Consider the following 27,969-nt stretch of genomic DNA (forward strand, 5'->3'; position numbering starts at 1 on the left):
GGGGTGGGAAGGCCATTTAGGAGAGGTTCCACTACCAACTGAGGGTGGCTGCCAGGTATGGTGGGGCAGGGGGCCACTTTGGAGGGGCTCTGGTGCTAGTGGATGCTACCCACTGGAACTGGTGTATTGGGAGGCTGCTTTGGAAGGGCTGTGCTGCTGGCTGGGTCTGGTGGTAAAGGGGGCCATTTGGAGGAGTCTAGTGACAGCTGAAGGTGACTGCTGGGTCTGGTGGGGTGGGGGCATCACTTTGGAGTAGCACTGACTGTATCAGGGCCACAGGTGAACCCAGAACTGGGCAATCAGTATTAATAGTTTAAATAGGGAGAGTCAGATATGGTGCCTGCCAGCACTGGGACAGCTAGGTAGAGGGCGAGCCATAAACAAACAACAACAACAAATCTGATGCTCACCAGCTCCTCAGTACCCAGAGAAAGTTCCAACAGATCTCTGCCCCTGAGGCACATGCCCTAAAATTAGTCAATAAATCTCCTTCACATATGACCCAGGTGCTTTTCAGACTGCTGCTCCTGTGCTGGGACTTGGAGGGAGTGAATATTTGCATGCGGCCTTTAACAGCAGATTTTTGGTTTCTTACAGCTGTCTGGCTCTCCTAGACATAAAGACCACTGGTTTTCAAAGCCAGATATTATGGGAAATTATCTTCCCAGTGCAGGTCACCCAGGCTGGGGAGCCTGATGTGGGGCTGAGCCCTCACTCCTCGGGGGAGGACTTCCAAGGCTATGATATCCCTCCTGCCATTGGGTTGTAATGCCAGCAGTGTGAGTCCCAGTTAGACTGTCTTGGCCACTCCTACCCATCTCAATGTGGTTTTTCCTTTTTATCTTTAGTTGTGGAATATCTTTTCTGCTAGTCTTCAGGTTGTTCTCAGAGATAGTCTCTCTATATGTAGTTGTAATTTTGGCATATCCATGGGAGGAGGCATACCCAGGCAGCGTCTTACTACTCCACCATCTTGTCCTGACAATATTTGATCATAAAGTTGAATTTCTGAATAGGTTTGCTTCCTAAAAATGGCAAAGAGCTTTTGCGTGATGTTCAAAATTTTATATAATAGTTCTACGGATATTGGGATATAAACTTGAGACTATACATTTATTAGAATATAGTGGAAGTTTGTGTTAGCTCATTATGTTTATCTTAGGAGACTGATTTTTACCCACTGATGTTGATGATAATTAACTCACTATGTTATTATTAATTTAGCTCTAATTAACCCAACTGGATAAAAATATCTATGCAAATATTCTAAATATAAGGAACATAGCTTAAGAAGAAAATGTTTGAAAATATATTTCTCCATGAAAAACATATTTGTAAGTAGGATAATGTGACTTACAGCAGTATAAAGCTAGGCAAAAACTTAACTTCTTACAGCAGAATAGATTTCCCACCTGATAAGTTTTTAAGTTATTTTAACTTTTGTTTTTTGTTTGCAAAATATTCTCTTTAAAATTTCAGCTTTGCTCAGCTATAATTGACAAATAAAACTGTAAGATATTTAAAGTGTACATCACTTGATATACATACATAATGAGAAAGGATTCCCTCCCACCCAACCTGGTTAATTAACATCCATCATCTCACACATTTATCTTTCTTCCTTTCGTTGTTTTTTGGTGAGAATATTTAAGTTCTACTCTCTTAGCAACTTTCAGGTATACAATACAGTGTATCAACTACAGTCACCACGTTTTACATTAGAGCCTCAGACTTTATTCATCTTATAACTGAAAGTTCATACATTTCTTACCAACCTCTCCCTATTTCCCTCACCCCCCAGCCCTAGCGACCACTGTTTCTCTGAGTTTGACTTTTTTTTTTTTTCAGATTCCACATATAACTAATACCATGAAGTATCTCTTGTCTTTGTCTGGCTTATTTCACTCAGCATAATGCCCTCAAAGTCCATTCATGTTGCCAAATGGCAGGATTTTCTTCTTTCTCATGGCTGAATAATATCCCATAATATAGATATAGTCTACTGTGAACAATGCTCATGTAGACATAGGAATGCAGATATCTCTTCATTATCCTGTTTTCCTTTTCTTTAGAGATATACCCAGAAGTGGGATTGCTTGATCATATGGTACTTCTATTTTTAATTTTTTGAGGAAGCTCCATACTGTTTTCCATAAGGCTGTACCAATTTACATTCCCACCAACAGAGCACAAGAGTTCTCTATTCTCTACATCCTTGCCAACACTTGTTAACTCCTGTCTTTTTGATGATGATCATTCTAACAGGTATGAAGTGATATTTCATTGTGGTTTTGATTTGTATTTCCCTTGTGATTAGTGATGTCAGGCACCTTTTCAGATACTTGTTGGCTACTTATATGTCTTCTTTGGGAAAATGACCATTTAGTTCCTCTATTTTATATCAGATTTTGGTGTTGTTGTTGCTATTGAGTTGCATGAGTTCTTAATATATTTTGGATATTAACCCCAATCAGTTACATGATTTGCAACTAATTTCTCCCATTCGATAGGTTGCCTTTTTATTTGTTGAATTGGCTTTTGGTGTCAGATCCAAAATATCAGTGCCAAGACTGATGTCAAGGAGCTTACCATCTATGTTTTCTTCTACGAGTTTTATGGTTTCAGGTCACACATTTAAGTCTTTAATCTCATTTCAAGTTCATTTTTGTGTATGATGTAGAATAAGTTTCCAGGTTTATTCTTTTGCATGTTGCAGTTTCCCAACACCATTTATTGAAGAGACTATCCTTTCTCCATTGTATATTTTGGTTAATATCAATTAACCAAACCAGTTAATATCAATTGATATTGATATATATATTGATATTAACCAGTTAATATCAATTGATATTGATATTATATTGATATATTGATATCAATTTATATTGATATACTGATATCAATTGATATATATATTGATATATATATATTGATATTAACCAGTTAATATCAATTAACTGACCATGTATACATGGGTTTATTTCTGGGCTCTTGATTCTGTACCATTAACCTATGTGTTTTTATGCACATACCATATTGTTTTGATTACTACATCTTTGTAATACAGTGTAATGTCAGGTAGTGTGATGCTTCCAGCTTTGTTCTTATTTCTCAAGATTCTTTGGTTATTTGAGGTCTTTTGTGGTTCCATACAAATTTTAGAATTGTTTGTTCTATTTCTGTAAAAATTGCCAATGGAATCTTGATAGGGATTGCATTGAATCTGTAGATTACTTTGGATGGTATGGACATTTAAACAATATTAGTTCTCTATATGAACATGTAATATATTTCCATTTATTTTTGTCTTCTTTGATTTTTTTTTTCATCAATGTCTCATAGTTTTCAGTGTACAGATCTTTTACCACTTTGGTTAAATTTAATCCTATGTATTTTATTCTTTTGATGAAATTGTAAATGGGATTGTTTTCTTAGATTCTCTTTCTGATAGTTCATTGTTAGTGTATAGAAATACAACTGATTTTTGTATATAGATTCTGTATCCTGCAATCTACTGAATTTTTAAATTAGTTCTCATAGTTTTTGGAGGAGTCTTTAGGGTTTTGTATACATAAGATCATGTCATCTATAAATAGAGACAGTTTTACCTCTTCCTTTCCAATTTAGGTACCTTTTATTCTATTTTTTGCCTAATTGCTCTGGCTAGGACTCCCAGTACTATTTTGCATTAAGTGGTGAGAGAGGGCCTCCTTGTCTTGTTCCTGATCGTAGAGAAAAAGTTTCCAGCTTTTTGCCATTGATTATAAGGTTTACTGTGGACTTGTCATATATGGCCTTTATTATATTCACCTTTATTATGTATGTTCCCTCTATACTCACTTTCTTGAGAGTTTTTGTCATGAATTGATGATAAAATTTGCCAAATGATCTTTCTGTATCTATTGAGATAAACATATGATTTTTATCCTGCATTTTGTTAATCTGGTGTATTACACTGATTGATTTGTGCGTGTTGAACCATCCTTGCGTCCCTGAAATGAATCCAACTTGATCATGGTGTTTGAGCCTTTAAAGGTATTGTTAAATTTGGTTTTCTCATGTTTTGTTGAGAATTTTTACATTTATACTCATCAAGTGTTGGCCTGACGTTTTCTTTTCTTTTAGTGTTCTTTTCTGGTTTTGGTATCAGGGTAATTTTAGCCTTGAAAAATGAGTTTGGAAGATTTCCCTCCTCTTCTATTTTTTGGAAGAGTTTGAAAAGGAATGGTAGTAAGTCTTCTTTAAATATTTGGTAGAATTCACCACAAAGTGTTCTTAAATAAACATACATATACAAATACTTTACATACTCATGCTAGTATTTCTATAGAAAAAATTCTTAGAAGTGGGAATGTTAAGTCATAGGTTACATATATTTAAAATATACATTCTGCAGCAATCTCCCTCCAAAATATTTTAAACAAGTCTATATTTTTCAACTTACCTGTTTTACCAATTTACACTCCCAATATTTCCCTATGTTCTCCCCAAACCTAATCTCCTTCTCTATCTTCTTCTTCACTTCCTCCTCTCTTCTCCAGAAATCTTCTTCCTTCCCTTCCTCCTCCTGCTCACTCTGTTACCTTTTTCTTCTTATTACCCTTCTTCCTTTGGTCATATCACATTTGTTGGGATTATAAATACAATGTGGGAGAACAAGTAAAAATAAGCATGCTTTTATTTTTCATGATGTAATGAGAATAATTAATGTTTCATCAATTAACTTAGTCTCTGATATGTATATTTGTTTTAAGTTAAGCAAATTTTCTCCTAATTCCAACTTATTAACCATTTATAAAGTCAAAAATGCATGTTAGATTTTATCAAAAACTCTTTTCATACCTATTGTAAACAATTATGTCATTTTTCCCTTTAATCTATTACTATAGTAAATTACATTAATTTCCTAATGTTGAAACATCTTTGCATATGTAACCACATTCTAGAATTTTTAAAGTCATGTTTAAAAATAAAGTGGTTTTGATTTTAATATAGTAACAATGCATCTATATTAAAAAAAATTAACATATTCTTGAGCTCTGTCTGCCCAATTTTTTATATTTGAACTATGCTAGCCTTACATAATGAATTGAAAAGATTTCCATATTCTTAAACATATGTTATTTAGTTTGAATAATATAGAGATTGTTATTTTATGCCAATAGCCTTAGGAGAATTTGCTCACAAAACCATCTGGGCTTGATGTCTTGAAGAAGGAGATTAATTTTATTACCATTTCAATTTTATATATTTTTAAAAGATAAAAACTTTCTAAAAACCAAGTGACATCACAGTCATCACATAATATTTTAACAGTAGTTCCTGAATATCTAAATATCCAGACAGTATTTAAGTTAAATATCTTCTAATTTATAGGTTCCTCCACCCTCTCTCTCTCTCTCTCTTTTTTTTTCTTTGTAATTTAGTTTTTGAAGGAATGAGTTTACTGGGTAATATTTTTAAATATAAAACAACCAGGTTGGTCATGTGCATGCCCAAGACTGTGCCTTTTGAGGAATGACCTCAGAGGCTTCATGTTGTGGGGGAAATAAACTGCACTAAAATAGTCCAGTCAATCACTAAACAAATAAGCAAGGAAACAAAAAATAATAATTCACTAGAGGGACTAGACAGTAGATTTGAAATGTCAGAAGAAAGAACTACTGAACTTGTAGGATGATTGAGATTATGTGATACAAAGAAGAGAGAGAGGGAAAAAAAGTAAAGAAAAATGTATAGAACCTCAGAGGAATGTGTGACATCATTAACTGCATCAACATATATGTAGCTGGAGTGTCAGAAGAAAAGGAGAGGAAAAAAGGAGGGAAAAATTTGAACAATAGCTGAAAACTTCCCAAATTTGATGAAAATCATTAATCTATACATCTAAGAAGCTCAACAAACTCCAGGTAGGATCAATACAAAGAGATCCACACACTTAACATATCATAGCAAAAATGTTGAAAGCCAAAGTAAAGGAAAATCTCAAAAGCAGCAGGAGAAAATCAACACATTACAAAGAAGGCACACCCCCTCACCCAACACACACACACCAAATTAAAAGCTGACTTCTTATAAGAAATAATGGAGGGCAGAGGCAGTGGGATCACATATTTAAAGTGTGGAGAGAAAAAAAGTCAACAGAAAAAAATAAGTCTACTTCATTTTTCAAAAATGAAGTAGAAAGTAAGACTTTTCCAGATACACAAAAAGAAAAGAACTTGTCATAGAAAGTCTGCATTATAAGAAATACTAAAGGAAGGTCTTCAGGTTGAAAGCAAGACACAGCACACAGTAATTCAAATCCACATTTAAAAAAAAAACACAGAAAACAATGGTAAAGGTAATTATACAATTATAAAAGAGTATAAACAGGGCTTCCCTGGTGGCGCAGTGGTTAAGAATCTGCCTGCCAATGCAGGAGACACGGGTTTGAGCCCTGGTCTGGGAAGATCCCACATGCCCTGGAGCAAGTAAGCCTGTGCACCATAACTACTGAGCCTGCGCTCTAGAGACCACGAGCCACAACTATTGAGCCCGCGCACCACAACTACTGAAGCCCATGCACCTAGAGCCTGTGCTCTGCAACAAGAAGCCACCGTGATGAGAAGCCTGCGCATTGCAACAGAGTAGCCCCCGCTCGCCGCAACTAGAGAAAGCCCATGCGCAGCAATGAAGACCCAACACAGCCAAAAAAAAAAAAGAGTATAAATGTATGTTTTTCCGTTTTTCTCTTAACTGATTTTAAAAGCAATTTTATAAAGCAACATGTGTTTAATTGTATTGTTGGGCCTATAACATAAAAATGTAATATATTTGCTAATAACAACATTATAGAGAGGGATGGGAACACAGCTATATTGGAGAAAGGAAATGACAACAGATGATAACTCAAATCCATACGAACAAATGAAGAGAACCAGATACGGTAAATAAGGAAGTTAATACAAGTGCTATACATAATATGTATAGCACTTATTAAGCACTTATTAAGCACTTATTAAGAAAGGCTCTCCTTTCTTCCCTCAGCTTCTTTAAAAGATATAAAATTACTCAAGCTAATAGTTACAACAATGTGTCATTGGGTTTATAGCATATATAGATATAATAATATGCATAACAATAGTAGCAAACAAGGCCAGTTGGGGTAGGAAATAGGAATGCTTTCCTATTTCTCACTGGAATTAAGTTACCATAAATCTAATTAGATTCTGATAATATATATATATATATATATATATATATGGCCTGCCCTAGATAAAAAACTAAGAAAATATTTCAAACAATATAGTGAAAAAAATTAATGTAATTAAATTGTTACACACTGAAAATACTCAATACTAAAGAAAACAGTAAAGGAGGAATAGATGAAAAAAAAGACATAAGAAATATATTAAATGAAAAGAAAATGACAGACATAAATCCAACTATGTCAGTAATAACCTTAAATGTGAGGGGACTAAGCAGACCAGTGAAATGGCAGAGACTAGGTAACAAAAGAAGATCCAACTATATGCTGCCTATAGGAGATGCATTTTAGATTCTAAAATACAAATTGGTTGGGAAAAAAAGTATGGGAAAAATATATCATGCAAAGGAGTGGCTATACTAATATCAGACAAAATAGATTTTAAAAGAAAATTAAAAGTTCCAAAAATAAAGAGGGATATTTTATAATGTTGAATGGTCTGTCCATCAGGGAAATATAATGATTATAAATGTATTCATCTGACAACAGAGACATAAAATACGTGACACAAAACCTGACAGAAAAAAGGGAGAAAGAAATGATTCAACAATAATAGTTGTAGACTTTGATATACCACTTTCAATAATGGGTAAAACAACAAGCAGAAGATCAACAAGGAAATAGAAGACCTGAACAACACTGTAAGCTGGCTAGACCTAACAGACATCTATAGAATACTCCACCCAACAGCAGCAAACTACAAATTCTTCATAAGTGTACATGGAAAGTTCTCCAGGACAGACCATATGTAAGGCCATAAAATAAACCTCAGTATATTTAAAAGGATTGAAATCATATAAGGTATTTTCTCTGACCACAAAGAAGTGAAATTAGATACCATATGACCCAGGAATTTCACTCTTAGGTATATATGCAAGAGAAATGAAAAATGTCCACACAAAACTTGTATATAAATGTTCATAGAAGCACTATTCATAATAGCCCCAAAGCGGAAGCAACTGAAATGTTCAGAAACTAAAGAATGAATAAATGAAATGTTGGTATACCCATATAATGGAATATTACTTGGCAATAAACAGAAATGAAATACATTTGGCCTTTGCACAATGCAGGGGTCAGGATGCTGCCTCCCCTACCACCCACCTCCACCAACAGTCAAAAGTCTGTGTATAACTTTACAGTTGGCTCTCCATACACTTAGTTCCACATCCGTGCATTCAACCAACTGTAGATTGTGTAGTACTGTAGTACATATGTATTGAAAAAAAAGATCTGTGTATAAGTGGACCTGTGCAGTTTAAACCCTTGTTGTTCAAGGGTCAACTGTACTGATATATGAGACAACATGGATGAACCTTAAAAACATTATACTAACAGAAAGAAGCCAGTCACAAAAGAACATATATTGTATGATCCTCTTGATATGAAACAATCCAGAATAAGCAAACCACAGAGACAGAAAATAGATTAGCAGTGTTAAGGGCTGGGTGAGGAGGGAATGGGGTTTGTTTTTGGGTTGATAAAGATGTTCTAGAATTAGATAGTGGTTGCACAACTCTCTGAATATCCTAAAAAATCATTGAATTGTACACTTTAAAAGGGTGAATTGTGTAGTATATGAATTATATCTCAATAAAGCTGTTAAAAATAGAGAAGAAACAAATGGTACCAATAACCTTCCTACCTGCCTGCTAATGAGACAAGGCCTTTGGCTTGGTTTTATAGCAACTGCTTCTCCTCCCTACCTAACACCCAAAGTTTTATAAAATCAGCAGGAATTTCAGCTCCAGATTAATATTTTCTCTCTCTAAATGGCACCCTCTACTTTAACCATGAATTAAACTTCTTTGCATCTCCTAGAATGCATCTGCTTTCTTAGGTCTCTGTTTGAAGGCCCTCTTATGTGTTGCCCTGCTCTTTGAAAGCCTCCTCCAATTGGCTCACTTTTATTTCTTTTCAATAATGCAGATGTCACCTCTTTAGGAATGTCCTCCTTGAGGCTTAGTTAGTGCACCCTCGAAGCCTTAGTTGCTGTACCATCTATATATTTCACTTCACCCTGGGCTCACTTCTATCATAGCATCTATTTGTTTACTTGTCTCCCCCACTAAACTATAAGGTCCATGACTGCAAGTATTGTATCTTTTAGTTATAAGCACCTTGCCTTCTGCCTAGGTGCTCAATAGATTAAGAAAGCCTGTCTAGCTGCATGTAAATCAATGAAGTTAAAACAAATCCTCACACCATATATAAAAATAAACTCAAAATGGCTTGAAGACTTAAATATAAGACATGACACCATAAAACTCTTAGATGAGAACATAGGCAAATCATTCTCTGACATAAATTGCACCAATGTTTTCTTAGGTTAGTTTCCCAAGGTAATAGAAATAAAAGCAAAAATAAACAAATGGGACCTCATCAAACTTACAAACTTTTTTATAGTAAAGGAAACCATAAACAAAATGAAAAGACAACTTAGGGACTGGGAGAAAATATTTGCAAATGATGTGACTTACAAGGGATCAATGTGCAAAATATACAAACAGCTCATATAACTCAATATCAAAAAAAACCCAATTGAAAAATGGTCAGAAGATCTAAATAAACATTTCTCCAAGGAAGACATACAGATGGCCAACAGGCCCATGACAAGATGCTCATCATCACTAATTATTAGAGAAATGCAAATCAAAACTATAATGAGGTACAACCTCACACCAGTCAGAATGGCCATCGTTAAAAAGTCTACAAATAATAAATGCTGGAGAGGGTGTGGAGAAGAGGGAACCTTCCTGCACTGTTGGTGGGAATGTAAATTGGTGCAGCCACTATGGAAAACAGTATGGAGGTTCCTCAAAAAACTAAAAATAGAGTTGCCATATGACACTGCAATCCCACTCCTGGGCATATATCTGGACAAAACTATAATTTGAAAATATTCATGCACCCCAATGTTCATTGCAGCACTATTTATAATAGCCAAGACACAGAAACAACCTAAGTGTCCACTGACAGGTGAATGGATAAGAAGAGATGGTATTTATAAACAATGAAATATTACGCAGCCATAAAAAAGAATGAAAGAATGCCATTTGCAGCTACATGGATGGACCTAGAGATTATCATACTAAGTGAAGGAAATCAGAAAGAGAAAGACAAATACCATATGATATCACTTATATGTGGAATCTGAAATATGACACAAATGAACTTATCTACAAAACAGAAACAGACTCACAGACATAGAGAACAGACTTGTGGTTGCCAAGGGAGAGGGGGAGTGGGGGAGGGATGGATTGGGAGATTGGGATTAGCATATACAAACTATTATATATATGATGGATAAAAAACAAGGTCCTGCTGTGTAGCACAGGGAAACTATATTCAATATCCTGTGATAAACCATAATGGAAAAGGATATGTAAAAGAATGTATATATGTATATGTATAACTAAATCACTTTGCTATATGTAGAAATTAGCACAACATTGTAAATCAACTATACTTCAATAAAATAAATTTTTAAAAAATGTTTGTCTAAACCCCATGATCACCTACTAACTTTAACAGTAACAGATTTTACTTCTCAGGGGTGTGTGCGTGTGTGTGTGTGTGAGCACACGTACGCCCGTGCACTGATGATGGTAATGATCGTGATATCAGTCATATCACTGTGGCTCACTTTAAAGAACCAGCAGGAAACATTTTGAGCTATTGCTAGGATTTGCCACCATCCTGAATGAGACTCTTGCATTGACCTTTAGCTATTAATACAAATTGTGAAACTATTGGAGTGTGACTGGCATTTTCTGAGTTGGTAACTAGTTCTGATTATCACAATTTTAATGTGTTCAAAGAAGCTCCTTGGAAATTACATATATTTCATGAAATTCCACTAGGGTTTTTAAATTTCTTGAAGTTTCTGATAATTATTTTACTTAATTTTAAACATAAATTTTATATCTGAAATTTAAAAATTAAATACCCATTCTTCATTTTTCTATGTGGAAAATAAACTTTTCTCCTCAGAATGGTATATATGGCAGGCTTCTGTCCCAAAGTGGCCAACTGTTTGCTAAGTACTAGGGAATTCTGTAAGAAAAAAAAAAAATTCCGCTTTTTAATCTTTTCAGAGCCAAAATTAATTGGAAATTACATCATGATATACTGAATTTATTATTTTAGTAAAGACATTGTTTATATTTATAAATTTACCACGTTTTCAAGATTCAGCTTTGGTATTTTTCCTACTATATAGCTTCCTATTAGAACCTTATGAATTATAAATGTCAAAATTTCCAACATGTTGAAAACACTATGCACAATCAGAATCCTGAATAAACTGAGATTATGGAGGCTCTTAAATAAATACCCTTAGTTTTAAAATTTCCTTTCTTTCTTTCTTTCTTTTCAACATCTTTATTGGAGTATATTTGCTTTACATTGTTGTGTTAGTTGCTGCTGTATAACAAAGTGAATCAGCTATATGTATGCACACATCCCCATATACCCTCCCTCTTGCGTCTCCCTCCCACACTCCCTTTCCTACCCCTCTAGGTGGTCACAAAACACCGAGCTGATCTCCCTGTGCTATGCAGCTGCTTCCCACTAGCTATCTATTTTACATTTGGTAGTGTATATATGTCAACGCTACTCTGTCACTTCGCCCAGCTTACACGTCCCCCTCCCCGTGTCCTCAAGTCCATTCTCTACGTCTGAGTCTTTATTCCTGTCCAGCCCCTACGTTCATCAGAACCTTTTTTTTTCTTTTACATTCCATATATATGTGTTGGCACATGGCATTTGTTTTTCTCTTTCTGACTTACTTTACTCTGTATGACAGACTCTAGGTCCATCCACCTCACTACAAATAACTCACTTTTGTTTCTTTTTATGGCTGAGTAATATTCCATTGTATATATGTGCCATGTCTTCTTTATCCATTCATCTGTCGACGGACACTTAGGTTGCTTCCATGTCCTGGTTATTGTAAATAGTGCTGCAATAAACATTGTGGTACATGACTCTTTTTGAATTACGGTCTTCTCAGGATATATGCCCAGAAGTGGGATTGCTGGGTCATATGGTAGTTCTATTTTTAGTTTCTTAAGGAACCTCCATACTGTTCTCCATAGTGGCTGTATAAATTTACATTCCCACCAACAGTGCAAGAGGGTTCCCTTTTCTCCACACCCTCTCCAGCATTTACTGTTTGTAGATTTTTTGATGATGGCCATTCTAACTGGTATGAGGTGATACCTCATTGTAGTTTTGATTTGCATTTCTCTAATGATTAGTGATGTTGAGCATCCTTTCATGTGTTTGTTGGCAATCTGTGCATCTTCTTTGGAGAAATGTCTATTTGGGTCTTCTGCCCATTTTTGGATTGGGTTGTTTGTTTTTTTGATATTGAGTAGCATGAGCTGCTTGTATACTTTGGAGATTAATCCTTTGTCAGTTGCTTCATTTGCAAATATTTTCTCCCATTCTGAGGGTTGTCTTTTCATCTTGTATATGGTTTCCTTTGCTGTGCAAAAGCTTTTAAGTTTCATTAGGTCCCATTTGTTTATTTTTGTTTTTATTTCCATTTCTCTAGGAGGTGGGTCACAATGGATCTTGCTGTGATTTATGTCATAGAGTGTTCTGCCTACGTTTTCCACTAAGAGTTTTTGTCTGGCCTTATATTTAGGTCTTTAATCCATTTTGAGTTTATTTTTGTGTATGGTGTTAGGGAGTGTTCTAATTTCATTCTTTACATGTAGCTGTCCAGTTTTCCCAGCATCACTTATTGAAGAGTCTGTCTTTGCTCCATTCTATATTCTTGCCTCCTTTATCAAAGATAAGTTGACCATATGTGCGTAGGTTTATCTCTGGACTTTCTATTCTGTTCCATTGATCTATATTTCTGTTTTTGTGCCAGTAGCATACGGTCTTGATTACTGTAGCTTTGTAGTATAGTCCGAAGTCAGGGAGCCTGATTCTTCTCACTCCATTTTCTTTCTCAGAATTGCTTTGGCTGTTTGGGGTCTTTTGTGTTTCCATACAAATTGTAAAATCTTTTGTTCTAGTTCTGTGAAAAATGCCATTGGTAATTTGATAGGGGTTGCAATGAATCTGTAGATTGTTTTGGGTAGTATAGTCATTTACACAATGTTGATTCTTCCAATCCAAGAACATGGTATACCTCTCCATTTATTTGTATCATATTTAATTTCCTTCATCAGTGCCTTATGTGTCATATTTAATTTCTTTCATCAGTGTCTTATACTTTTCTTCATACAGGTCTTTTGTCTCCTTAGGTTGGTTTACTCCTAGGTATATTATTGTTTTTGTTGCAACGGTAAATGGGAGTGTTTCCTTAATTTCTCTTTCAGAGTTTCATCCTTAGTGTATAGGAATGCTTGAGATTTCTGTGCATTAATTTTGTATCCTGCTACTTTACCAAATGCATTGATTATCTCTAGAGTTGTCTGGTAGCATCTTTAGGATTCTTTATGTATAGTATCATGTTACCTGCAAACACTGACAGTTTTACTTCTTCTTTTCTGATTTGGATTCCTTTTATTTCTTTTTCTTCTCTGATTGCTGTGGCTAAAACTTCCCAAACTATGTTGAGTAATAGTGGTGAGAGTGGGGAACCATGTTTTCTTCCTGATCTTAGTGGAAATGGCTTCAGTTTTTCACCATTGAGAACGATGTTGGCTGTGGGTTTGTCATATATGGCCTTCATTATGTTGAGGTAAGTTTCCTCTATGGCTACTTTCTGGAGAGATTTCAGCATAAACGGGTGTTGAATTTCATCAAAAGCTTTTTCTGCATCTATTGAGATGATCATATGGTTTTTCTCCTTCAGTTTGTTCATATGGTTTATCACATTGATTAATTTGTGTATACTGAAGAATCCTTGCATTCCTGGGATAAACCCCACTTGATCATGGTGTATGATCCTTTTATTGTGCTGCTGGATTCCGTTTGCTAGTATTTTGTTGAGGATTTTTGCATCTATGTTCATCAGAGATATTGGCCTGTAGTTTTCTTTTTTTGTGACATCTTTGTCCGTTTTTGGTATCAGGGTGATGGTGGCCTTGTACAATGAGTTTGGCAGTGTTCCTCCCTCTGCTATATTTTGGAAGAGTTTGAGAAGGATAGGTGTTAGCTCTTCTCTAAATGTTTGATAGAATTCGCCTGTGAATCCATCTGGTCCTGGGCTTTTGTTTGTTGGAAGATTTTTAATCACAGTTTCAATTTCAGTACTTGTGATTGGTCTGTTCATATTTTCTATTTATTCCTGGTTCAGTCTTAGAAAGTTATGTTTTTCTAAGAATGTGTCCATTTCTTCCAGGCTGTCAATTTTATTGGCATATAGTTGCTTGTAGTAATCTCTCATGATCCTTTGTATTTCTGCAGTGTCAGTTGTTTCTTCTTCTTTTTCATTTCTAATTCTGTTGATTTGAATCTTCTCACTTTTTTTCTTGATGAGTCTGGCTAATGGTTTATCAATTTTGTTTATCTTCTCAAAGAACCAGCATTAACTTTATTGATCTTTGCTATCATTTCCTTCATTTCCTTTTCATTTATTTCTGACCTGATCTTTATGATTTCTTTCCTTCTGCTAACTTTGGGGTTTTTTTTTTTTTGTTCTTCTTTCTCTAATTGCTTTAGGTGTAAGGTTAGGTTGCTTATTTGACATTTCTCTTGTTTCTTCAGATAGGAATGTATTGCTATAAACTTCCCTCTTAGAATTGCTTTTGCTGCATTCCATAGGTTTTGGGTCATCGTGTTTCATTGTCATTTGTTTCTAGGTATTTTTTGATTTCCTCTTTGATTTCTTCAGAGATCTCTTGGTCATTTAATAGCATATTATTTAGCCTCCATGTGTTAGTATTTTATACAGTTTTTTTCCTATAAGTGATATGTAGTCTCATAGCGTTGTGGTCGGAAAAGATACTTGATACAATTTCAATTTTCTTAAAGTTACCGAGGCTTGATTTGTGACCCAAGATATGATCTATCGTGGAGAATGTTCCATGAGCACTTGAGAAGAAAGTGTATTCTGTTGTTTTTGGATGGAATGTCCTATAAACATCAATTAAGTCCATCTTCTTTAATGTATCATTTAATGCTTGTGTTTCCTTATTTATTTTCATTTTGGTTGATCTGTCCATTGGTGAAAGTGGGGTGTTAAAGTCCCCTACTATGATTGTCTTATTGCCGATTTCCCCTTTTATGGCTGTTAGCATTTGCCTTTTGTATTGAGGTGCTCCTATGTTGGAGCACCTCAGTGCTCCAGGAACTGTTATATCTCCTTCTTGGATTGACCCCTTGATCATTATGTAGTGTCCTTCTTTGTCTCTTGTAATAGTCTTTATTTTAAAGTCTATTTTGTCTCATATGAGAATTGCTACTCCAGCTTTCTTTTGATTTCCACTTGCATGGAATATCTTTTTCCATCCCCTCACTTTCAGTCTGTATGTGTCCCTAGGTCTGAAGTGGGTCTCTTGTAGACAGCATATATATGGGTCTTGTTTTTGTATCCATTCAGCCAGTCTATGTCTTTTGGTTGGAGCATTTAATCCATTTACATTTAAGGTAGATATCAGTGTGTTCCTATTACCATTTTCTTAATTGTTTTGGGTTTGTTATTGTAGATCTTTTCCTTCTCTTGTGCTTCCTGCCTAGGGAAGTTACTTTAGCATTTGTTGTAAAGCTGGTTTTGTGGTGCTGAATTCTCTTAGTTTTTTTTGTTTGTTTGTTTGTTTTAAAAACTTTTTTTTAAAATTTTTATTTATTTATATTCATCTTTGGCTGCGTTGGGTCTCCGTTTCTGCGCGAGGGCCTTCCCCAGCTGCGGCAAGCGGGAGCCACTCCTCATCGCGGTGCGCGGGCCTCTCACTGTCGTGGCCTCTCTTGTTGCGGAGCACAAGCTCCAGACGCGCAGGCTCAGTAATTGTGGCTCATGGGCCCAGGCGCTCTGAGGCATGTGGGATCCTCCCAGACCAGGGCTCGAACCCGTGTCCCCTGCATTGGCAGGCAGACCCTCAACCACTGCGCCACCAGGGAAGCCCTCTCTTAGTTTTTGCTTGTCTGTAAAGGTTTTAATTTTTCCATCAAATCTGAATGAGATCCTTGCTGGGTAGAGTATTCTTGGCTGTAGGTTTTCCCCTTTCATCACTTTAAATATGTCGTGCTACTCCCTTCTGGCTTGCACAGTTTCTCCTGAAGGATCAGCTGTTAACCTTATGGGGATTCCCTTGTATGTTATCTGTTGCTTCTCCCTTGCTGCTTTTAATATTTTTTCTTTGTATTTAATATTTGATAGTTTGATTAATATGTGTCTTGGCATGTTTTTCCTTGGATTTATCTTGTATGGGAGTCTCTGCGCTTCCTGGACTTGATTGACTATTTCCTTTCCCATGTTAGGGTAGTTTTCTACTATAATCTCTTCAAATATTTTCTCAAACCATTTCTTTTTCTCTTCTTCTTCTGAGACCCCTATAGTTTGTTGTTGTGTTTAATGTTGTCCCAGAGGTCTCTGAGACTGTCCTCAATTCTTTTCATTCTTTTTCTTTATTTTCAATCATCTTTACTATCTCTACTCTGAATTTTTTTTCAGGTAGACTGCCTATTTCTTCTTCATTTGTTTGGTCTGGTGGGTATTTACCTTGCTCCTTCATCTGCTGCACATTTCTGTGTCTTCTCATTTTGCTTAACTTACTGTGTTTGGGGTCTCCTTTATGCAGGCTGTAGGTTCATAGTACCCTTTGTTTTTGGTGTTTACCCCCAGTGGGTAAGGTTGGTTCCGTGGGTTGTGTAGGCTTCCTGGTGGAGGGGACTGGTGCCTGTGTTCTGGTGGAGGAGGCTGGATCTTGTCTTTCTGGTGGGCAGGAACATGTCCAGTGGTGTGTTTTGGGGTATCTGTAAACTTAGTATGATTTTAGGCAGCTCTCTGCTAATGGGTGGGGTGTGTTCCTGTCTTGCTAGTTGTTCATCATGGGGTGTCCAGCACTGGAGCTTGCTGGTCATTGAGTAGAGCCGGGTCTTTGCGTTGAGACGCAGATCTCTAAGAGAGCTCTCACTGATTGATATTACATGGTGACGGGAGGTGTCTGGTGGTCCAATGTCCTGAACTCAGCTCTTCCACCTCAGAGGCTCAGCCCTGACACCCAGCCAGAGCACCAAGACCCTGTCAGCCACACGGCTTTTAGGAAGTCTGAGGTGTTCTGCCAGTGTTCAATCGGTGTTCTGTAGGAGTTGTTCCATATGTAGATGTATTTCTGACGTATTTGTGGGGAGGAAGGTGAGCTCCATGTCTTACTCCTCTGCCATCTTGAAGGTCCTCAATACCCTTAGTTTTAATGTCAATGAAATACAAAATGGAGTTTCTAAAACTAATCTGTTGGAATTATTTCTATATGAGCTAGACTTCAAAACAACATACCCTTCAAGGCATATTTTAAATATATCTAGAGGCTCTCGAAAAATTCTATTAGTATAAAGATAGATCTGACATGTTCCCTCTTTTTCTCTTGAGATTTAAGGGGATGTTGAATTGACTGGAATTATTCCTAATAAAGTCTTTTTAGAATAGAGGCAGCAGTTTCATTATGGGGAATACCTAGAATAAAAAAATCAGATAATGAGGGCCAGTCTAGAGTCCTCCAATAATGCTCCTGTTAAATTTCCTAGAAATATGTCAACCACCCACAAAGGAACATTTGAGATTGCTATAATGAGTATCAGTAAGTGTGTATTTATTGGGACTGCGATTGCCTAATAATAGGATTTAACCTATGTTTTGAGAGTAGTAATAGTGGTCAGGGATGGCTTCCTTGAAGAATAGAAGTTTAATGATTTTGACAGAGAAAAATAGATTTGCCTGGTAAATACTTGATAAATAATAGATCTTTTAAATTTTGTTTCTAAAAATCTTATTCACTATTCAGAATTTTAAATATAACTATCCTTCATATACCTGCAAAGGAAAAGAGTAAATGGAGCATTCTTAATGTAGCAAGGAATAAGATGGAAATAAAATACAACAAGCAACCTATACAGCAAGATGATAGAAAAAAGGATATATTAAGATAAAGTTAAGACAATTATGTCAACAAGCTTAAGAATATATGTTTCTCCATTAACAGGTTAATTCATGGTCATTAAAGATGGTTTTATAAATATAGAAAAAAATTACCAGAAAGAAATCATCAAAAGTATAAAAAACATATTTAGGATATTTTCTTAGGATTTACCAAATGTAGGTTACTGTTATGTATTCATGTTATATAACCTGAACTCTATATAAACATCATTTTAAATGACAGCATAATATTCCATTGAGTGAGTTATCATTACTTACTTAACACTCCCTTATTGGACATTTAGGTAGCTTTATTTTTTCACTTTTGTAAATATTATTGCCATGGACATTATCAGATACAGTCTTTTCTACATTAGCACTATTTCTTTTGATTAGATTCTTGAAAATGTGATTACTGGATCAAAAGTTATGAACACTTTAAAAATTCTTGATATGACTTGAGGAAAATGATTTCTAAAAGGAATATGTCTATTTATTTTATTACTATTAATTATCATCAGCAGATTTCACTATCTGGTGCCCAACTTCTTATACTTTTTAGAAAAGTATTCTAGTTGTAACATTAATATATGTTTATACATGCTGCTAAATTTAATAAATATCTTTTTGCTTCTTAATTGATTTTTCAGCAGCATTTGAAACATTAGACTAATTTCCCCTTTTCAGGGAGTGTTTCTCTCTTACTTGGCTTACAAGCATTTCAAACCAGTATGTCCAAAACTGAACTACTGCCTCGAGGTTCTGCCTCCCAAACCAGCATTTATAAATATTTGTTGAATAAATAAAGAAGAAAATAATCTCACAACCCAGTGGAGAGTAAAGCTCTCTCACAATTTGCATGGAATCTTTTTTCATCCCTTCACTTTTCTCCTATGTGTGTCTTTAAATGTAAAGTGAGTTGCTTGTTGACAGCATATTGCTGGATGTTTTTTTAAAAATCCATTCAGTCGTTCTATGCCTTTTGATTGGGGGTTTAATCCATTTGAATTTAAGTACTTATTGATAGATAAGGTTTTTTGGTCTGATTTGCAGTTGTGTTATTCTTCTCTTTCTCTATTGCTGTTTTCCTTGTTATTTGATGATTTTTGTAGTGCTTTTCTTTGACTTTTTCTCTTTATCTTATGTAATAATATGTCTGATAGAAACTATATATTAGTTCTTTGTAACTTGAGGCTTTCATAAAATGTCTTATAGTTAAAACTATTTTAAGTTGATAGCAACTTCAATCACATAAATAAACTACACTTTTACTACCACCCCCTTTGTGTTCGTGTAGTCAGAGCTTACTTTTTTGTGTGTTATGCATCTATTAACAAATTTTTGTCTTTTAAATTTTATATTAGGGTTAAAAGTGATTCATGCACCACCATTACAGTGTTATATTGTTCTGTATTTGCCTATAAAATTACCTTTACCAGTGACAGATCACATGTTAAGTCATAAAATGATTTTTAAGTCTTAAAAATTTAAGAAGATTAAAATCATTGCAAGTATCTTTTCCAACCACAATGGAATGAAACTAGAAATCAGTAATAGAAAATATGAAGAATCACAAATACATGCAAATTAAACTGCACAATCTTGAACAATAATTTGGTCAAAGAGGAAATCAAAGGGAATTTTTAAAATACCTCAAGACAAAGGAAAACATAAACACAACATAACAGAACTTATGGGATGTATCAAAAGCAAGACTAAAAGGGAAGCAATAAATGCCTACGTTAAAAAAAAAGATCTCAAATAAACAACCTAACTTTATACCTCAAGGAACTAGAAAAAGAGAAGCAAACTAAGCCTAAAGTGAGTAGAAGGAAAGAAATAATAAAGATCAGAGCAGAAACAAATCAAGTAGAGAACAGAAAAAGAATAGAAAAAAAATCAACAAAACTAAGAAATGGCTTTTTGAAAAAATAAACAAAATTGACACATTCTTAGCTAGGTAAGAAAAAAGACGAAAGTCTCAGATAAATAAAATAAAAAATGAAAGAGGAGACATTACAACTGATACCACACAAATGCAAAGGCTCATAAGAGAAAATTGTGAGCAATTACATACCAAAAAATTGTACAACCTAGAAGAAATGTACAGATTCCTACAAACATACAACCTACTAAGAATGAATCCTGAAAAAATAGAAAATGTGAACAGACTAATAATGCATAAGAAGACCTAATCAGTAAGCAAAAATCTCCCAATAAAAACAACAACAAAACCAGGACTAGATAGTTTAACTGGTGAATTCTATCAAACATTTAAAGAAGAATTAATACCAATACTTCTGAAACTCTTCCCAAAAATTGAGGCGGAGGGAACACTTTCCAACTCATTTTATGAGGCCAGCATTACCTTGATACCAAAACCAGATAGGAACATTACAGGAAAGAAAACTTGAGGCCAATATCCCTGATTAATATAGACGTAAAAATTCTCAGCAACACACTAGCAAACCAAATTCAACAGCACACCAAGAGGATCATACACAATGATCAAGTGGGATTTATCCCTAGATTGCAAGGATGGTTCAACATATACAAGTCAATAAATGTGACACATCACATTAATAGAATGAAAGAGAAAAATCATTTGATCATCTCAATACACACAGAGAAAGCATTTGACAGAACACAACATCCTTTCTTGATACAAACTCTCAGTGGATTGGATATAGAAGAAATCTACCTCAACATAATAAAAGCCATATATGACAAGCCCATAGCTATCATCATACTCAATGGGGAAAGGTTAAAAACTTTTGCTTTAAGGTCAGGATGAAGACAAGGGTGCTCAATCTCACCACTCCTATTCAACACAGTACTGGATGTCCTAGCCAGAACAACCAGGCAAGAAAAAGAAATAAAAAGCATTCAAATTGAAAAGGAAATAAAAATGTCTTCGTAGATAACATGATCTTATATTTAGAAAATCCTAAGGAAGCCACCAAAAACTGTTAGAACTAGTCAACAAATTCAGTAAAGTTGCAGGATACAAAATCAACATGCAGCAATCAGTTGCATTTCTATATACTGACAGTGAGCTATTTGAAAAAGAAATAAAGGAAACAATAACATTCACAATAGCATCAAAAACATGAAGTACTTGGGGATAAATTTAACCAAGGAGGTGAAATATCTGTAAACAGAAAATTATAAGACTTTGATGAAATAAATTTAAGAAGACACAAATAAATGGAAAAATATCCCATGTTCATGGATCAGAAAAATTAATATTGCTAAAATGTCCCTGCTACTCAGAGCCATCTACAGATTCAATATAACCCCTATAAAAATCTCAATGGCATTTTTTCACAAGAGTAGAAAAAATAATCCTAAAATTTGTATGGAAACACAAAAGACTGCAAATAGCCAAGAAAATCCTGAGAAAGAAGAACAGAGCCAGAAGCAATCACACTTTCTGATTTCAAACTATAACACAAAACTATAGTAAACAAAACAGTATGGTACTGGCATTAAAATAGACACACATAGCAAGGAACAGAATCAAGAGCAAAGAAATAAACCCTTGCATATATGGTCAACAAATATTTGACAAGACAGCCAAGAATACTCAACAGGGAAAGATAGTCTCTTCAATAAATGTTTGCTGGAAAAATTTATAATCATGTACAGAAGAATGAAATTGGAACCTACCTTATACCAATCAGAAAAATTAACTTTAAATGGATTAGACATTTAAACATAATACCTGAAACTGTAAAACCCCTAGAATAAAACAGGGGAAAAGCTTTTTTGACATTGGTCTTGGCAACGATTTTTTGGATATGAATATGAAACCAAAAGCACAAGCAACAAAGGCAAAAATAAGTAAGTGGAACTACATCAAATTAAAAAGCTTCTGCACAACAAAGAAATAATCAACAGAGTAAAAAGGTAACCTATGGAAAGGGAGAAAATATTTGCAAGTCATACATCTGATAAAGGGTTTATATGCAAAGTATGTAAGGAACATATACAACTCAACAGCAAAAAAAGAAAAAAATCTGATTGAAAAATGGGAGGAAGAATTAATAGGCATTTTCCCAAAGAAGACATACAAATGGCCAAAAGGTACATGAAAATGTGTTCAACATCACTAATTATAAGGGGAATGCAAGTCAAAACCACAGTAAGATAGCATCTCACACCACTTAGGATGGCTATTATCAAAAAGACAAGAAAGAACAAATGTTGACAAGGATAAGGAGAAAAGGGAACTCTTGTGCACTCTTGGTGGGAATGTAAGTTGGTACAGAAATTATGGAAAACAGTATGGAAGGTCCTCAAAAATTTAAAATAGAACTATCATATGATCCAGCGATCCCACTTCTGGGTGTATATCCAAAGGAAAAGAAAACAGGACATCTATCAAAGAGATAACATCACTCTCATGCTTATTGCAGCATTGTTTACAATAGCCAAGATATGGAAAAACCTAACTGTCCGTCAGTGGGTGATTGGATAAAGAAGATGTGATATGTAAAAATGTTAAGTGAAATAAGTCAGACAGAGAAAGACAAATACAGTATGATCTCACTTTCATGTGGAATCTAAAAATGCTGAATTCATAGAAAGAGTAGAATGGTGGTTACAAGTGGCTGAGCGGTGGGGTGAAATGGGGAGATGTTGGTCAAAGGGTACAAATTTCCAATTATAAGATGAATAGATTCTGGGGATCTAATTTATAGCATAGTGAAAATAGTTAACAATACTCTATCAAAGTACTTGAAAGTTGCTTAAAGAGTAGGTCTTAAATGTTCTTACCACAAAAAAAATATAACTGTGTGAGGTGATGGAGGTCTTAAAAACTCTACTAAGGTAATCATTTCACAATATATAAGTATATTAAATCAACATATGTATACTTTAAACTTACAAAAAGCTAAAGATCAATTATATTTCAATAAAGCTGAAAAAAGAAACCGACACTCACTAAAAACAAAACAAAACAAAACCCAACCCCAAATTCATTGACTCTAGAATGGATAAAAAATGTGTGTTATGTTGAAACAATGAATAACATACAGCAATGAAAATGAGCAAACTATAGGTACATATAACATGGCTAAATCTTATATAATTATGATCAAAAATAAAAAGCAATATGCAGTGCATATAAAGCATGATTCAATTTATTTAAAGTAGAAAAACAAAAATAAAACCCAATAAACTGCATTGTTTAGGAATCATGTGGTAAACTAAAGAGAAAAGCAGAGCAATTATTATCACAAAATATTCAGAATAATGGTTACCTCTAGGGGAAGGGAAGGATTATGTCCATACAAGCACCTCTATTGTTGAGGGAGAAATTATGTTCATGGAGGTGGAAAATATGGGGACCTTCTGTACTATTGTTAATGTTTCATCACTTGATAGTGGTTATATGGTTATTTATTATTATTCACTAAACTGGATACTTAGCTTTTATGTTTTTTTCTTTATGATGTAATTCATAGCTAAAATGGTGAAGGAAAAAAACCTCAAATAAACTAAAATCCTGAGCCTTTTAATAGTTATTTAACCACATGTACAAATAAGTTATCCTGTACTCCATCCCTGAGTCACACGCTACTGCTGGTTCTCTTTTCCCTGGTGTGGGTGTTGGGGAAAGGGTAAGGCTCAGACAGGGATGTGAGACAGAAGTGGGTTGAGGTTCAAAGGTGAAATAAAGTACAGAAATGAGTTAAACATAAGGGATTATTTTGAGTTCAAAATCAGGGATGGTTAAGAGTTAAGGAAGAGAATGAAGAATGAAGAGTCAGAGGTAGAATTAGGATGTGGGTGTCTGTTAGGCACATTATCTATTGGCTGATAAATGCCCAAACAGACAATTTATATTTTGCCAGAGCTATTTTGTTGATGATTTATCAAAACTGCAATATTACAATAATCCCTTCAAACTACTCATGTAACAAAATCCTGATTTGGTCATGGCAGGCATCTTAGAGGCAGTGACACCTGACTTGAGACTTAAAGATGACTAGATGAGGAAAGGGAATGGGCAGCTGCTGTGGAGAGAATGGCATAAGCAGAGACACAGACTCATGGAAGAGAAGATGTGTAAAGGGAGACAGCAGAGTGCAGCTGCTGGAGACAGGACATGTGGAGAGCTAAGGCCAGAGAAGAGTGGCAGAGATGGGATACTCAGGGCTTTGTGTGCCATGTTAATAGTCTAAGACTCGAGTCTATGTTGTTTGTCAGCTCAAACAGCTCAATATCAAAAAAACAACCTAATCAAAAAATGGGCAGAAGATCCAAATAGACATTTCTCCAAAGAAGATATACAGATGGCCAACAGGCACACAAAAAGATGCTCAACATCGCTAATTATTAGAGAAATGCAAATCAAAACTACAATGAAGTATTACCTCATACCAGTCAGAATGGCCATCATTAAAAAGTCTACAAATAATAAATGCTGGAGAGGGTGTGAAGAAAAAGGAACCCTCCTACACTGTTGGTGGGAATGTAAATCAGTGCAGCCACTATAGAGAACAGTACAGGGGTTCCTTAAAAAACTAAAAATAGAGTTACAAAATGATCCAGCAATCCCACTCCTGTGTGTATATCTGGAGAAAACTATAATTCAAAAAGATACATGAGAAAAAAACCACATTCACAGAAAGATTGACAAGATGAAAAGGCACAAGGCTATGTACCAGATGAAGGAACAAGATAAAACCCCAGAAAAACAACTAAATGAAGTGGAGTTAGGCAACCTTCCAGAAAAAGATTTCAGAATAATGATAGTGAAGCTGATCCAGGACCTTGGAAAAAGAATGGAGGCAATGATTGAGACGATGTAAGAAATATTTAACAAAGAGATAGAAGAATTAAAGAAGAAACAGAGATGAACAATACAATAACTGAAATGAAAAATACACTAGAAGGAATCAATAGCAGAATAACTGAGGCAGAAGAATGGATAAGTGACCTGGAAGACAGAATGGTGGAATTCACTGCTGTGGAACAAAACAAAGAGAAAAGAATGAAAAGAAATGAAAACAGCCTAAGAGACCTCTGGGACAACATTAAACGCAACAACATTCACATTACAGGGGTCCCAGAAGGAGAAGAGAGAGAGAAAGGACCCGAGAGAATATTTGAAGAGATTATAGTAGAAAACTTCCCTAACATGGGAAAGGAAATAGCCACCCAATTCCAGGAAGCTCAGAGAGTCCCATACAGGATAAACCCAAGGAGAAACACGCCGAGGCACACAGTAATCAAATTGGCAAAAATTAAAGACAAAGAAAAATTATTGAAAGCAGCAAGGGAAAAACGGCAAATAACATATAAGGGAACTCCCATAAGGTTAACAGCTGATTTCTCAGCAGAAACTCTACAAGCCAGAAGGGAGTGGCATGACATATTTAGAGTGATGAAAGGGAAGAACCTACAACCAAGATTACTCTACCTGGCAAGGATCTCATTCAGATTCGACAGAGAAATCAAAAGCTTTACAGACAAGCAAAAGCTAAGAGATTTCAGCACCACAAAACCAGCTCTACAAGAAATGCTAAAGGAACTTCTCTAAGTGGGAAACACAAGAGGAGAAAAGGACCTACAAAAACAAACCCAAAACAATTAAGAAAATGGTAATAGGAACACACATATCAATAACTACCTTAAACGTGAATGGATTAAATGCTCCAACCAAAAGACACAGGCTCACTGAATGGATACAAAAACAAGACCCATATATATGCTGTCTACAAGAGACCCACTTCAGACCTAGGGACACATACATACTGAAAGTGAGGGGATGGAAAAAGATATTCCATGGAAATGGAAATCAAAATGAAGCTGGAGTAGCAATACTCATATCAGATACAATAGACTTTAAAATAAAGAACATTACAAGAGACAAGGAAGGACACTACATAATGATCAAGGGATCAATCCAAGAATATATAACAATTATAAATATATATGCACCAAAAATAGGAGCACTTCAATACATAAGGCAACTGCTAACAGCTATAAAAGAGGAAATCGACAGTAACACAATAATAGTGGGGGACTTTAACACCTCACTTACACCAATGGACAGATCATCCAAAGAGAAAATTAATAAGGAAACACAAGCTTTAAGGGACACAACAGACCAGATAGATTTAATTGATATTTATAGGACATTCCATCCAAAAACAGCAGATTACACTTTCTTCTCAAGTGCACACGGAACATTCTCCAGGATAGATCACATCTTGGGTCACAAATCAAGCCTCACTAAATTTAAGAAAAGTGAAATCATATCAAGCATTTTTTCTGACCACACGCTATGAGATTAGAAATCAATTACAGGGAAAAAAACCATAAAAACCACAAAGACATGGAGGCTACACAATACGTTACTAAATAACCAAGAGATCACTGAAGAAATCGAAGAGGAAAACAAAAAATACCTAGAGACAAATAAAAATGAAAACACGATGATCCAAAACCTAAGGGATGCAGCAAAAGCAGTTTTAAGAGGGAAGTTTATAGCTATACAAGCCTACCTGAAGAAACAAGAAAAATCTCAAATAAACAATCTAACCTTACACCTAAAGGAAGTAGACAAAGAAGAACAAACAAAACCCAAAGTTAGCAGAAGGAGAGAAATCATAAAGATCAGAGCAGAAATAAATGAAATAGAAACAAAGAAAACAATAGCAAAGATCAATAAAACTAAAAGCTGGTTCTTTGAGAAGATAAACAAAATTGATAAACCATTAGCCAGACTCATCAAGAAAAAGAGGGAGAGGACTCAAATCAATAAAATTAGACATGAAAAAGAAGTTACAACAGACACCGCAGAAATACAAAGCATCCTAAGAGACTACTACAAGCAACTCTATGCCAATAAAATGGACAACCTGGAAGAAATGGACAAATTCTTAGAAAGGGATAACCTTCCAAGACTGAACCAGGAAGAAATAGAAAATATGAACAGACCGATCACAAGCAATGAAATTGAAACTGTGATTAAAAATCTTCCAACATGGGCTTCCCTGGTGGCGCAGTGGTTGAGAGTCTGCCTGCCAATACAGGGGACACGGGTTCGAGCCCTGGTCTGGGAAGATCCCACATGCAGCGGAGCAACTGGGCCCGTGAGCCACAATTACTGAGCCTGAGCGTCTGGAGCCTGTGCTCCACAACAAGAGAGGCCGTGACAGTGAGAGGCCCGCGCACCGCGATGAGGAGTGGCCCCCGCTCGCCGCAACTGGAGAAAGCCCTCGCACAGAAACGAAGACCCAACATAGCCAAAAATAAATAAATAAATAAATAAAAATTAAAAAAAAAAATCTTCCAACAAACAAAAGTCCAGGACCAGATGGCTTCACAGGTGAATTCCATCAAACGTTTAGAGAAGAGCTAACACCCATCCTTCTCAAACTCTTCCAAAAAATTGCAGAGGACGGAAAACTCCCAAACTCATTCTATGAGGCCACCATCACCCTGATACTAAAACCAGACAAAGACACTACAAAAAAAAGAAAATTACAGACCAATATCACTGATGAATATAGATGTAAAAATCCTCAACAAAAGACTAGCAAACAGAATCCAACAACACATTAAAAGGATCATACACCATGATCAAGTGGGATTTATCCCAGTGATGCAAGGATTCTTCAATATACACAAATCAATCAATGTGATACACCACATTAACAAA

General features: G+C 35.3%; 1 protein-coding gene across 1 annotated transcript in view; it reads right to left on the bottom strand.

Annotated features, from left to right (window-relative positions):
• The window catches only part of CATSPERE (catsper channel auxiliary subunit epsilon), a 422,009-nt gene that overhangs the window by 319,341 nt on the left and 74,699 nt on the right, over window positions 1–27,969 (bottom strand). Inside the window, exon 8 of the mRNA XM_082341607.1 lies at window positions 11,199–11,305. Coding sequence (XP_082197733.1) covers window positions 11,199–11,305 — 107 coding nt within the window. The remainder of the gene's footprint in view (window positions 1–11,198; window positions 11,306–27,969) is intronic.

This window comes from Balaenoptera borealis (genome assembly GCF_965194805.1).
Source record: "Balaenoptera borealis genome assembly, chromosome: 1".
Classification (NCBI taxonomy): Eukaryota; Metazoa; Chordata; class Mammalia; order Artiodactyla; family Balaenopteridae; genus Balaenoptera; species Balaenoptera borealis.